Genomic DNA, 15,028 nt, shown 5'->3' with positions numbered 1-15,028 from the left:
TGCAGTAGGGGTATTCAATTAGATTCCAGACTATCTATGGAATCTCGTTTCCTCTGCTATTCGTTCAATGTTCTTGTATCTTCAAAAACTTAGGAAACTCCATCCATACCTGCTCAGGCAAGATTTAGCCACTGTTATTCATGCACTGATAATATCTAAAATTGTCTACTGCAATGCTCTGTACCAGGGTCATCCCAGAGTCTATAGCTCCTCCAGAACATGGTGGCTAAACTCTTAACAGGGTCTAAAATCAGAGATCATATTTCTCTAGATCTGGAAGAGTTTCACTGGCACCAGTCTTACTCAGGATCAGATTCAAGATAATTTCCATTGTTTATAAATGCTTAAACCACATCGGTCCTAAGTACATCCGGGTGCATTCTTTACACGTGCAATCACTATGATCCTCACAGCCAGAGTTGCCTCAGGTCTCACTAATATCTGTAATTTAGTACGAATCCACCTGTTGCTCTGCTTTTGTATATTTTGCCCCTAGTTCATAAAATGCTCTTGCTCTAAAGATATGCTCAGAGTTTTATTACCTGGCCTTTTAGGCAAAGGTTAAAGACATTGTTATTCATGCAGGCCTTTCCTGGGTAGATAATTTTATTCAGTATACTGGATACATTTTAATTGCACTGTATTTGTATTATTGCAGTATTGTTTTGTTTTTTATTTTTGTGCACTATATTTGTATCATCTGATATTTTATTGTAATCATCTTCAGGATGCCTACATGAAGCAGAATATCAAGCATGACAAAAGTAAAGTAAAACTATGTGAAGCAAATGGACATTTATTTTCCAAATAGGCAGCTTTTAAAGAACATTTTAACTTGTGTACTGAGGACAGTAATGTAAATGAACATGTCATCCATAGTATAAAGACAATTTGAAACATTTGGTGCCTAGTGTTAAGAATTTGCAAACTGCAGTTTAAAATTGGTAGTTGGTATTCAAACTACTTCAAAGAGGTTAATAAGAAGGTACTAATACATGCAAAATATATCACTAGGGTAGAGGATTATGTTTAGATAATAAAAAGTAGTTTTTAACAGACAATATCCTGCTTAGACAAGTTCCACTGTATTGTTTTTTCCTGTATATTTATTGAAAGGTACGTCTTCTGAAAGAGATGTAGAGTAACTGCCTATGGGACATATGCTGTCTTCTGTGCGATTGCACAGTGCTCATGCACCTATTTGTCAGACTGTATTTTGCACATACCGTTTAATCAGTACTTGCAACATGTGGATCAGAGGAATGGTCGGACTTTTGGGACAGATTTCAACAAAGGGTGCATAACAGTCCAGTTCAGTAACAGAAGCCTGGCCCTCTTCTAAAGCAATCTAGAATTCATTATGGCAGAAAAACTGAATTCCAATGTAATGCAGTTTTGAGCCCATAAATTCTTGCCCTAATGTGGATAGACCTTATGGAAACTGTGGTAGTATAAAACTTATTTATTCTAAATGACGTTTTTAGAATAGATTTAAATCTACAGACATGGGTAAATCCAGTGTTGATCTTCCAACTTTCTCTTTTTTTGCAGTTTGAGATTTTGGTAAACAAGTAGCAAAATTCCTAGAAGTTATGGGTTAGGGGTTAAAAGGTACAGACTGGCTCGCCAGCATCTGATGACCTAAAGCCATTTGGTAATTCAATATAAATATCTTTCCTTCTACTTCATGGAACAAAGTCCAGAAAAAAAAACATTAAGGTTTCCATTGTACAACAGTTTGAGTCATTCCAGCATCTAATCTGGGCTTGATTAGTAATACCTGAACAAGAGAATGTTTAAATAAGCTCAAAATAAAAAAAAACCACTCCTAGGACGCCAAGTTGCAATGGGACTCAATTTTTCTGCACAGTCACTGGCGAGAAAGAACTCCATTATTTAAACTAGTTAAGTGAGCATATCAGATTGCTATGATTTATACCAACTATCTGTTTCACAAATAAAATAAACACAATGATACAGTGGAATGCAGATGGATCATTTGGAAAAATGACGCATCCCTTAAGGACCGGTTTTATTTATCTGCCATTTTTGTGTTCCCTCAAAGGGATACAATGCAGTGCAACTGTTTCGGTGGACACATCTGATCAAATTTAGGAAAAATGGGTCAGTGTTTTGAGGCACACATTTTAAATATTCCAACCCAAACAAAACATTTTAGATAAGTCCATGCAGAGGTACAAGTGAGTATAGAAACAGTTTTTCTGCTCCTTACGCTGTCCTTATTAGAAAGGAATAATCATTCACAAAATCTTGGAAGATGCTGAACTTCCAACTAGTCTCCTTGCTCCTCTTCATTAGTGCTGGGACTTATCCATGATTCACCAAAAGATCCTGAAAAAGAAAAATATGAGGTTCTCAGTTTGCCTATTGGCATTGACATCGACATCAGCAGAGATTATCCTTAACATTAAGATTGCTACCGGGCCATAAATCCAACGATCAATGAGTTTATTGCCAACCTCCCTGATTTTCTGTGGCAGCTCATGGGTAGAATCTACAGCACAGTTTTGAGGAGATTCTGTGATGACATTAGCATATTTGATTAGAATTTTACATTACTAGATATGAACCACGAGTCATTTTTATTGAAAATCTTCCTATTTTGAATATTTGTCAGACTCGACTTTGGCTCGACTTCAGAATTTGGCTCGACTTCAGACCTATCTCCATTACGGAAACAGAAAAAATGTTGAGAAAAATCAACCCTGCACGTCACGACCTAGACACCATTCCCACCCGAGTACTTAAGGAAATTGCTTATCCATTAGCCCCAACAATTGCAGCAATCATCAACAAATCGCTCGAGGAAGGCGAGCTGCCTCCCAAGTTAAAAATCGCCACTATCACACCTTTATTAAAGAAAAAAAACCTCAATCCAGATGACCTAAACAATTACCGCCCAATCTCTAACCTTCCCTTTTTTGCCAAAATGATGGAGAAGGCGGTTCTGAAACAACTCAATGAACATTTAGACGATAACAAAATACTTTATCCCACCCAATTTGGATTCAGGAAAAACCACAGTACCGAAACCCTCCTACTTAACCTTTCCAATACCATCCTAAGAGGATTCAACAACAAAAAAGGATACCTTCTGATTCTTTTGGACCTCTCCGCAGCCTTCGACACAGTGGATCACAAAATACTTATTTCCAGTCTTGAATCCATTGGGCTAGCGGGCAAAACTCTTAGTTGGTTTACATCTTTCCTTAAAAATAGATATTTCAAAGTCTTCTACAATATATCATCGAACCCTATCCCCTCAAAACAGGTGTGCCACAAGGATCGGCACTATCACCCATTTTATTCAACATCTACCTTATTCCTTTATGCCATCTCCTATCAAGACTTGACATAACATATTACATGCATGCCGATGATATACAAATCCTCATTCCAATTTCCTCCTCTATAGAAGATGCAATGTCAAGAGCAGCCTCACACCTTGATGCAATCAGAAACATGCTAATCCATCTCAAATTATGTTTAAATATGAGCAAAACTGAATGTATCCTAATCGCCAGAAAAAACCCTGGATAAAAAACGATACCACCCTTCCATTTTGACAATACCCTCATCCAACTTAAAGAGAACGTAAAAGACCTGGGTTTTTGGTTAGACACTGATCTAAACTACAAAAAACACATCTCTACAAGAATAAAAGAAAGCTTTCACAAACTACAAGTAATCAAACACCTAAAACCACTGCTTCACTCCCATGATTTCAAAACCGTCCTACAAGCCCTCATCTTTTCCGGTTTGGACTATTGCAACTCCCTCCTGATTGGCCTACCTAAAACGTCCTTAAGACCCTTGCAGCTACTTCAGAATGCTGCTGCCAGAGTCCTAACGGGTAAAAGAAAATCTGATCACATTACACCTGTCCTCAACCAATTACAGTGGCTCCCAATAGAGAAAAGAATAGAATTCAAAGTTCTCTCAATACTTCACAAAGCAATCTATAAAGCAGACTACACTGCCTTTGATGACATTATACATATACATTGCTCTCAACGCACAACAAGAACAACTAGTAAACTTCAACTTGTGATTCCCTCACTTCCACATGCCAAACTATCTTCCACCAGAAACAGAGCCTTCTCCATCATTGGCCCAAAGTTATGGAATTCGTTACCTCATTTCCTTACCGCTCAAGAAAACAAAGTCCTTCAAAAAAGACCTAAAAGCCTGGCTACTCAGCCAAACTCTTAAGGACAGCACTCAACGATCTTAAATTATAATCCCATAGCCTGCTAACATTCAATCTCCCCCTTTGGTCAATCTCTCCTGCTTCAAGCTACAGATGCCTCCTTTTATGATTTGAACTCAGATATTTCTGTTTACCTATTCAGTGTGCCTATCCTGTGTATATCTTGTTCTGTTCATACTATTATATGCCATTTCTCATTTTATTGTTAAATTTAAATTTTTAAAATCTTTTAATGTAACAAGTTGTTATAAATGTAAACCGGAGTGAAGGCAACTCTGCTATACCTCGGTATATAAAAAATGCTAAATAAATAAAAATAAATAAATAAAAAGTAAACAGTTCTCTAGCCTTTGTTGTGCATGTTTGGATAACTCCTTTAGTTCAGATTTTCTCTTATCTTTTCCCCTCTGTTTTACTTTGTATTAATTTTTCTTTCTCCTGCCATCTTTCTTCTCTGCCACATATATATTCCATTTCTCTTTTGCTTTGATGGCATTTGATTATTATTATTATTTTTTTTTTTTAGCACTTGGAAATTCACCTAATTCATTTGAGACTCCAGTAAAATCAGCAGAACTCTAGCACAACACATCCACCTTTCCTCTTCCCCCATCTATTTCTAAACCCTCCCTGCTATACTGCTAACCTGCCTGTCTCTCTTCTCTTCTTCCTCCTCCCTACAGTCTTTCCCCTATTTCCCTATCCTGTTTTTCAGTTTCCCAGTCTCAAAAGAACCCTCTTCTCCAAAGCTGTTTCCAGCCTGTCTTTCCCCATCCTGCCCAGTCTTTCCCCCTCTCTACGGTATGCTTATCCCCTCTTTTTGCTGTGCCCTATTCTCCCTCTTTCTACACAGCAGCTATTTTATCTCCCCCCTCCCTACGTCTTTCCATTGCCTTCCCCTTCAATGTTACCAGGCCTGGATATATCTATGACAACCCCTCCCCACCCTCCGCTGTCAGTCTCCTTGCCTTACCTCCTTCTCTCCCTCTCACACCTTTTTCCTCTGGGTCATGAGAACTTTCTGGCTACAGACGGTACTAAGTGGCTCAAAGTTAGGAAACTGTGCGCAAGACTCCACTGAAGTCACCGGGATTCAGAGGACACTTGTGCAGAGTGCCACGGTTCCGAAGCTTTGCATACGGCACTAGAGAACATTCAAACCTTTGGGAATACAAAACTGACTGAAAATCAAGGCTAAGTAATTTTTATTAGCTAGGAATCAAATATTTAATCCTAAAAGCTTAGATATTTGCATTTCTCTCAAATCATTCAGCTGACATGGTCAATGGGTATTAAGGGGCTGGAATATTTTTGAAAATGCTGTTACTTGTCAGAATGTCTCTTCATTCTTCTGCATAAGCTGGCTTGATCTACCAGCTCATTTGTACATGACAACCATGAAACTGCACAGATTTTTTTTTTTTATATTACTATGGTTAATCAAATAATAAAGTTAAAGTCTACTGAGGAAAGACAGCAGAGAGAACAAAAAACCCCAAAACCAGTGGGGGCAAATTTTCCAGGCTAGGCACAGTGGAGAAGGTCCTCAGCCATGCTGCTACCACAGATTTAAATTTGTCTGGGAGGAGAGAGCCCTTCAAACTGAAAGACACATCTGTCCTTCTTTCAGCAGGTGGGAATCTGAGCCACTAAACTCTGACCGCCCACTACTGCTATTCATCCATAAACCAGCATTCAAAATCACCCAGCTGCTTAGGAAACTGTAGTCTAACTTCTCAGCATCCTTAGAGCCGCCAATAAGCACTCCAAGCCTTGGCAGCGCGTCAAACAACAGAGGCTTCTGCTCTGCGATAACTGAAAGCTTTGCTTCGGTTCAGAACACCTTTTGACCTCTGCAGAAAAGGAATTATGAATGCACAGAGGAGATTAACCAAACTGGAAAAATAAAACTAATAAAATGCTGCAAACAAAATATAAAGCACTTTGGATTCTGCGCTTCAGGCCAGTTGGGGCTAGGAGAACATCCAAGTCCTTTGGGCGAGGAGAAGAGGGAAGGGGTACGCTGTCTTTTGTGGTGGTGTGGTGGCTGTTCAAAAGAGGCATTAAGGCCTTAGGGGAGGCCGTTGACCTCTGGGGTTTATGCATCATTCTGTGATGGGTCCAAAGGAGCAATTATTTACAGAGGTCCAGACTGCCTCTTAAACACTAGGATACCAATTAGAACAAAGAGAAAAGTTAGCCCTACAAGAATAAAAATGGATAGGACTCTAACCGATGGGTATTTTAAAAACCTTGACTTTCTATTTGAAGTTTAAAAGGGCCATCTCTCATCTGGGAGAGACTGTGTTTCTTTAATTGCACAACATGTATAAGTATAAGTGGGCTGGTCTATGCAGCAGGCTTTCAATAGACTGTTGTGACTTCTTATGCTTCCACAGCAGCTCTGACCTGAACTCTCAGCAAGAGGCAAGAAAGCAGCTTCAGAAAATCCATCTCAACATTATCTCGTAGACGTAGCTGATCCATTCCCTATTGTTTGGAAGCCAGAAATAAAAGACAGGACTTATAGCGCAGGACTATTTCCCTCCCCCCCCCCCCCCCCACCCCATCAGCATCTCCCTTTGTATCCCCCTCACCGAAAAACCTTGCCATTTGAAATGCACCATTGTACATCATTAAAAGCATGCGTTTTCATTTCAACTTCAACACGATGGCGATTCTGTTATAAATGTCTCTCATTTTCTTATATAAAGTGGTGCATCACTAAACACAGCATGAATTCTTTCTTTCCTGTTAAATACCCCTATAATTTTTTTTAATCTTGTGCTATTATTACCACAGGTACGGTTTGGCTTCCAGTGATTAAACCACCAGCACTTTACGAAGCCCAGACAATGGCTCAGTGCATTTGCCAGTGATTCTGAAGACAATGCCACGGGGCTCAGTTTTCCTTCTGCAGCAGGCTTCTTCTCTCACACTCTGACAGCACGAGAGACAGAGAAGGCAGGAGACAACGCGTAGGTAATTGCAGAGGTTCTAGGCCTGCAACCGGAAGGACAGCTGACTGGCAAGGAAATATGAAAGTTTACATGATCAAAAGCGGGTGCCCAAGCTGACAAGGCTATTTCCCCCTGGTCAAGGCACGGAAAGAAACTGACCTTAAGCACTAAATGAAATGTGTGCGATTTCTCCCGGGAGCAAAGGCGGAGGAAACAGGGCAACATCTGAAAAAATGGAAATACTTTGACAGGAAGGATCCTTGGGGTAGTAGTCTTTCTTCTTTGATGGTTTTAGTGAGCCCTGCACTTGGGAACTAACTGGGAAGGAAAGTTTTTCCATTTATTTGTTAAGGAGATTCAGCAGAGTTAGCTGCAGCAGCACAACCTCCCCAGTCGTACCGTCCTTTCCCGTGCACTTCATGTTTGGAGGGACTTTTTTCTAGGTGTTAGCAAGATGAAAAAAAGGGTGCAAGCTGGCAGGAGACAGACAGACGATGGTGACTTTTCATGTCTTTTCAATTCTAACTTCTCTACTGGGACTAAGTACAGACCGATGGTGACTGTTGAACTGGGAAACCCAAATTTGCATAAGACATCTAATGTAGAGATAAAAGGATATGAGCGAAACAAGACTTACAGGATCCCCCTTCAGATGTACTTGATAAGTTGTAAAGGTAATTATAATAGGAGTTTAATGGTCTTAGACAATACTGTGTCCAGCTTACTATAGAAGAGAGCTTTATAATAAGAGTGGACGGCATTCTTAGTGACATTTCTCTTATAAAAGACACTTTGTTCTCATGGCGATGCATGTGTCATTTGTTCTTTGCTATTCTTGATATGTCACTGTGTGTCATAAGCTGCTTTGCAGGCAGAAAAAAATAATAGCTAGTTTTCTTTGTCCCTAAGCTCCCATGCCACAACTTTGAAAGAGGTTGGAGCGCTGTGCTCTGTAATGACTTGGAAAGAAAGTCAAAGAAACATCCATTCCCAGCCTTTCAAGGCAATGATTTAAGCCTATTTACTGTTAATTGTTTGGCCCAAGTAGAGGGAAACGGACTTTGAAGATTCTGTTAATGCCTGTTAGGGAGTAAAGTACTAATGCAGAAGGGAGTTTATTGTGCTCAGGATTGGCCTCTAGCCCAGGTTACCTTTAACACTACAAAAGTCTACTTTCCATCAGTATCCAACATACTGAGTGATAGGACCAACAATCTGAATCCTGAAGAGGCCTCAGCATGTTGAGTGACTTTTACAGCCAGGCTGATAGCACCTTTCACACATTAAACCGAGGGAATCAAAATTAGGTACCAACTACAATTTCACATGAAGCTGAAAAAATGTTTGTGCTAAGGTAAAGCTGGTTTGGGGTAAACATATTACGCAGATACTGGTCGATTTTAAAAGGCTTACGTTCACCAAAACTGGGAGCTACGCACATGCCTTGGACATGCGCTGTGCGGATTTTAAAAGGCCCCGAGGCGCACAAAATATTTTTCGCACAAAAGGGGCAGGGTGTACCCTGGATGGGGCATGGGCAGGGCATGGCTGAGAGCACGACTTCTGTGCATACCTATTTACACGCACAAGGGCGCGCCAGGGTCCCCTACCGCGCAACTTTACTTTTGCTATGGGCGGCATGTAAGTCATAAAATAAAAAAATATAGGCTACTGAGCGAGGTTTAAGGGGTTTGGCCTAACAGGGGGAAAGGTAGGCAAAGTAACAGTGGGGTTAGGAAGGCCGTTTGGTTAACTGGGAATGAAGTGGGAAAATGGGCTCTAGCGGCACATGTCTAGTAAAATCCCCCCCACTCACATGAGCAAGACAGCATTTGCACTCACATGCGTGCATGAAATCGTGCGCACATGTACACACAAATAGCTGATTTTAAAAGGTACGCGTATGTTTTAAAATCGACGCATCCATGTGCACCTGCTGGCAAATGTGTGCCCGCGCGCAGCTCTTAAAATCTACCTCATATTGTAACTAAGAGGTTAATAGAGAGAGTAACTACTCTCTTTATAGGCCCTGGCAACACATCATTGCAGCCAATTTAACACAGTAAGTACCTCACTGGGGTTTCCTCTGCCAACAGCAGGGATATTCATTTATTGGCCTTATAGAAAATTGTGTTACTGTTAAAATAATGTGTGTTCCTACAGTATATGAAAGGCTGACCACAACTGCTATTTAAGGGCCTAGAGCCACCTGCTCCTAGAGTGACACTAACATCTATTAGTCCTGCAACTATTTACCTTTGGGCAACTTGTAGTGATTTCAATAAGAAAAATCGGTTTAATTACAGCATTTGTGGACTTGGTCTGTATAAAGGGTCAGGTCTAAAAGAGTTATGGAATAGTCCAATTTTACTGGCATCAATCTATTCACAGGCTGTGTCCCATGTCTAGGTCTCTAGACAAGAGAAATTTAATGAGCACTGGAAGGAGGGCACAAGAAACCACAAGAGGTTACAACCACTTCCAGGAGGAGGAGGAAAATGAAGAGCAGGCATAACAAAAATGAAAAAACAATTAAAAAATAGAACTGCTATAAAGCCTGGAAAAGACAAAAATACCCAGCTTTCCTTTCAGTTACTGCTGTATGATTAAACCACAAAGGTGCAACTTACTCCTAAACAAAGAAATCAATTCAGGCTCTGAATGCCCCTTTGGGTGAATTTAATTATATAACTGGCATTATTCTTTCATTCACCTCAATGCAAGAAATATATAACACACATAGTATACAGACATGTGTATGTGTGAAACCCTTGCTAGGTTCCTCCTTAGTATTACTGTCTCTATTACAAGGACTGCAAGAGTACATTTCATTGCATGAAACTGAATTGTCTAAATAAGACTGGAAGCTGATACCCTTGTTCCCTGCAAGGTGTATGCGTGTGCTGAAGGGCAGCCTGAAAGCTAGAGCTGTGCTGGCCAGACTATGAATGTAGTGAAAAGGTGGGAAAGACAGAAACCACTGGGGGACTGAGGGGTCTGCAGAAGAAAAACACCCAGCTAGTCCAACCAGGCCAGTTAGCCTGTTGAGAGCGATGCCCAGCCTGAAACAAGAGCTGAAAAGACATGAAATAAATAAATATAAAGAAGACACCATCTGTATTGTGCTGCACTATTTCTGTGACGCAGTCTGTGTCTCTGGTGTCTGTGTGTGGTGTGTTCTCTCTCTGTGTCTGAGTCTGGTTGGATGTGTGGTGTTGTCTGTCTGCATTTTTATGTCTTGGTGGTGTGGGATGTTTTTTTGTGCGTTTATTCTGTTTAGGAGCTTGAACAGAAACAAAACTGGGGCTTTGAGCCCATCCTATTGAATGGATGGAAGGGGGTGTGCCTCAAAGTTTGCTTATCCCTGCCCTATGTGATATAGGGGGGGAACAAGCTGGGGAAGATGTGGTAGCAGTGGTAGGGGGTGGATTGCTGGGAGGGACAGAGAGGCAGGAAGCAGATGCTGGGGATAGGGGATAAGAGCAGGGCGGCTGCAAAGAACCAAGAGAAGAGGAGGGAGAGAGCAGCATGGGCAGCCTGTCCCAGACCCCTTCGAGCCTGCGAAGGGAGAGCTCAGCAGTGGCAAGTGGAGTGTGAAGCACTGGAGAGGTGGCTTCCCTACTCCATCCCCGCCTCCCCAGACACAGAAGTTATGGCAACCAAGTTACCCACAAGAGATGAGCCTTAGAACCAGGAGTCTAGGATCCCCTTCCCCGCCTCCAAGAGACCAGGGGGAATGGGGATTAGGAAGAGGGGAACCCCCCGCCCCACTGAGTGCTGCTGACTTGTAAAAATTATGAGCCAACAGTAAGCCACAACCACACATGCCTTGCAAAAAAAGAATGTTTATTGTTGCAAGCTCTTCTGGAAGAAGGACGGGGTAAGATCTCTCTTACTCAGAGGAGTACCTTGTCTCAGAAACAACTGTGTGTAAAGAGGTGACTCCAAAAGGGTTTTTAGAGGTTTTCTGGAAGCCAAAAGTAGCAGCCAGCTGTGGATGGAATGACTGAAGAAGTCTGGCTAATTAGTCATACTTCCATACTAGTCATCAGGGGTGTTGCTAGGTACTTCAAAGATCTAGAGCATGGGCCCATTGCTCCTTCCTTTCCTTTCCTACCCCCTTCCCCCACGCCGTCTCCTCCAGGGTTGTCCACTTTTCCCATTGACTAGAACTGGACACTTGAAGACTGGGGAGGGAGGGACCTGACCATCTGATCCTCCCCTTCCTTCTATTCTAGCATCCCCAGAATAGTACCAATGAACAATTTAACAATGGATCAATAGACCAACAGGGACATCAATGATGAGTAGTGCGCACTCATGAATCATCTTGAAACACCATAAGAATTATGGAGCATAATCTGCATAGATGTATGCACACATGCATTATAGGCACATTGCTCATTTTTCCCAATGTTATGGAAATACTAGGAGTGCATCAATCATCCATCTCTTCATTAATCTCTTCTTAAGGTGCTCACAACCAGTAGCTGAGGGACCCAGATACAACACATCACCACATACATACAACCTTTTGGTTCTATTATTGAAGACATTTTTAAATTGTGCTGTTTTTAATTTGATGCTGACAACAAATTGACAATGAGTCCTCTCAAAAAACGGAACTACCATACAATATAGTAAACCTCCCATACCAAAACAGTGCTAACTGCTAGCACTCAAAAAATAACAATCCTATCTATGAAAAGGCAACACTGCAAATATTACACTAGACCCGAAAACCCCAATACACCTCGAATTAGGAAAACAGAACAAGTAAGGCTGATATAGATCCCTATAGAAAAACTACATGCTAGTAGAATAGCTCACTACGGTCACATAAGCAGAACATAGACAAACCTTCACCTGTTAGTACCTGGAACGTGGACCCTTGTTCTGAGGTAGAGTCTGTACTGCCGTCAAGGGGAGAACTCCTCGTCGGTCTCTATCGTCAGATGGCGAGGCCTGTTGCAGATGTAGCTCGGACTTCACCCTGGAAGCACGTGGTCCCCCCAGGAGGAGCCCGTAGGGACACGGCCGCTGGGACTTAGGCGACTCCCTGAAGATAGAAGATGGTCTGGATGCAGGCGCCTCCTGCAGGTCGTGGGTTCCAGACGGCTGGCACCTCTAGCAGGTCGTAAATAGTCTCTGTAGAGAAGTTTAAGAAAATCCAGAAGCCGGTCCAAGACTCAGAGTCCAATGAGCAGTCCGCAGCCAGTCCAGGGGTCGGAGACCAGAGCGTGGTCCAAAGCCAGTCCAAGGGTCGATATCCAGAAAGCGGTCCAAAGCCAGTCCAAGGGTCAAAGTCCGAAGCGCGATCCGAAGCCAGTCCAAGGGTCAAAGTCCAAAGCACGGTCCAAAGCCAGTCCAAGAATCGAAGTCTGAAGCGGGGTTCGAAGCCAGTCCAGTGGTCGGGGTCCGAAAGAATCAATCCAACGAGGAGGACAGAACAGAAACGGGACGAAGAACCAGGATACTAGGAACACAGGAACCAAGCAAGACCTCAATACTAAGGCAAGGTCTGAGGAGCAGACCTTGCCTTTAAATACCAAATTCAGGAGGAAGTACTTCAGAAGGGAGCCACGACACTTCCTGTCGTGGCCCCTTTAAATGCTGTCTTCAGCCGCGCGCGCGGCCCTAGTGATGTTGAGAAGGGGGCGGAGCCACGGCAGGAGTCAGAGGCCTGCGGCCCGGGCCGCGTGAAGAACGTCGTCTGAGGCTCCCTGCACCAGCAGGAGCCTCTGCGGAGCCCCGACCCAGCGGGTGAGTGTTAGGTCCCGGCCGCGGACCGCCGCAGCCGGCAGCCATGACAGTCGACCCCGGTCGCGGACTGCCGCGGCCGGCGGCCATAACATCACCAAACAAGGAATAGAGAGACCATAAAGTATAAACAGAAACATGCAGACAAAAACTGAATTACAAACCGCAACAAGCTACACTCTGCATGCGGTGCAACAATGGAAAAACCAAAACATCACCATGCCATATAAAAACATCAAACTATAAAATTAAGAAATATAAAACATCAATATAATAAAACTAAACTTGTATAACAAATATTTCAAAACATCTGAGAAAAAGAATACCCAATAATTACAAACTCATACAAAATTATTACAATTTCCCAAATGCTAATAAAATATTTTAAAATAGCAAACATGTCAAATAAAATGCAATTATTATAACAAATAAAGATTTTAAAAATCCCCCGCTTGCCATAGCTGGGAATGTTTGCTTTCCAGTCATCCTGACATTGTTGCAGATTAATAGGGGGAGTGGGAGGGAGGTATACGGACTTCTTCCTCACATGCATACACACATTATCCAACACACACACATCTATTCACAGATGCTCAAACACATTATCTCTCTCTTTCTCTTACACACAGGCTCTCTCTCTCTCTCACCCTCTTCCTCTAGCACAGAGGCAACAGCAGCCTCCTCCTTGGGCCTGCGCAGCATCTCTCTCACACACACGCTGACTTTCACATAAACACACTCTCTCCCCCTCTCATATGTTCTCACACTCTCTCTCTCCCTGTAGGCAGCAGCCTTCCCGGACCCACACAGCATCACTCACATATATATACAAGCTCTCACACTAGTTCTCATACATGCTACTGCTCACACTCATACATATTATTGCTCACAGACAGATACACACACACTCTCACACTCACTCACTCTGTCCCCGGAATGTGCATGGTTCAGGCAGCAGCAGTCATCCTCTCTTCAGCCACACAGCCCAGCCTAATCCAGTAGCCGACTCCCTTAGGCTGCACGGCGTAGCGCAATGCAGCAGTCTCCTCTCCTAAGCATGGGGGTTGGGCCAACCAGCAGCATTCTATATTCAGCTGCGCAGCCAAGCCCTACGCAGCAGCCTTCTCTCAGCTGCAGGCCTGGCTGACGCAACAGCCACCTCTTTTCTGCTGCGCCCCAGCGGAGCTCAGGCGGCCTTGACTTCCTATGACTGCCCCAATCCCAATCATTCAGTGGCAGCCTGGTGGCAAGGTAAATTGCAATTCAATTAAAAAAATTAGTGCGCAGCTGAAACTCTGGGCATGGGCCCCATGTACCCGGTGCTAACGACACCCCTACTAGTCAAAGACAAATTAAGCAGGAGGCAAATCTTAACTGTAGCTTGGAGGAATTCAGAGCAAGGATTTCCAAGTATTAGGGTCTTCTGAAAGGAGTCATGACAGAAGAAATCCACAGGGGCATTATCAGTGAAAGAATGGAGCTGGGGACAGCAGTGGGACATAAAGATCCCTAGCAATATTCCCTGGATCTTAGAGGCGGGGGGGGCGGGGGGAGAGCAGTTTAAAGTGATTCAGAGCACCTCAGAAATGTAGGAAATAGAAATGGGGTGCTGTGATGCCATTCTAGATAAATTTACAGTCTGTGAAATTATTTCAATTTAAGACATTTAGTTTGATTAGACACTCCTTTGGAACACCAGATGTATATGAAATCTGGTGATTGAACATTGAAAACCTTGGATTCCCAAGTACATACCAGTAGGTCCTCGAAGCCTATCTTCTCCTGATAGGAAACCTAGTCCTTAACTTCTAAATTCCCACCTTCTCCTCCTCAGCTTTTTAAAATGAGGAGGAGATGCAGCACAGCTCAGACAAACTTGGTGCCAAAAGGAGTTACACTCTGGAAAGAACAAGTGTATCATCATTTCCCAGTGACAAGAGGTGAGGAATTGTCCAAAGCTTCTTCAGGAAGGACTCTGGTGGTTTCAGTTTGAGCACTTCCTCATTAAGGAATGCCAGTGTCAAGATTCATACACCCTATTTCTCTCCTCTCAGTTTCTCCCTGGCAACTCTCCTAT

General features: G+C 42.7%; 1 protein-coding gene across 2 annotated transcripts in view; it reads right to left on the bottom strand.

The window, feature by feature from the left end:
• Window positions 1–780: 780 nt before the first annotated feature.
• The window catches only part of CHCHD6 (coiled-coil-helix-coiled-coil-helix domain containing 6), a 453,605-nt gene continuing 439,357 nt past the window's right edge, over window positions 781–15,028 (bottom strand). For both annotated transcript variants that reach the window (XM_029601326.1, XM_029601327.1), the window contains one exon: window positions 781–2,352. In XM_029601326.1, coding sequence (XP_029457186.1) covers window positions 2,329–2,352 — 24 coding nt within the window. In that variant the 3' untranslated portion in view covers window positions 781–2,328. The remainder of the gene's footprint in view (window positions 2,353–15,028) is intronic.

This window comes from Rhinatrema bivittatum, chromosome 4, assembly GCF_901001135.1.
Source record: "Rhinatrema bivittatum chromosome 4, aRhiBiv1.1, whole genome shotgun sequence".
Taxonomy (NCBI): domain Eukaryota; kingdom Metazoa; phylum Chordata; class Amphibia; order Gymnophiona; family Rhinatrematidae; genus Rhinatrema; species Rhinatrema bivittatum.
This window is presented reverse-complemented; position numbering and strand designations above follow the sequence as displayed.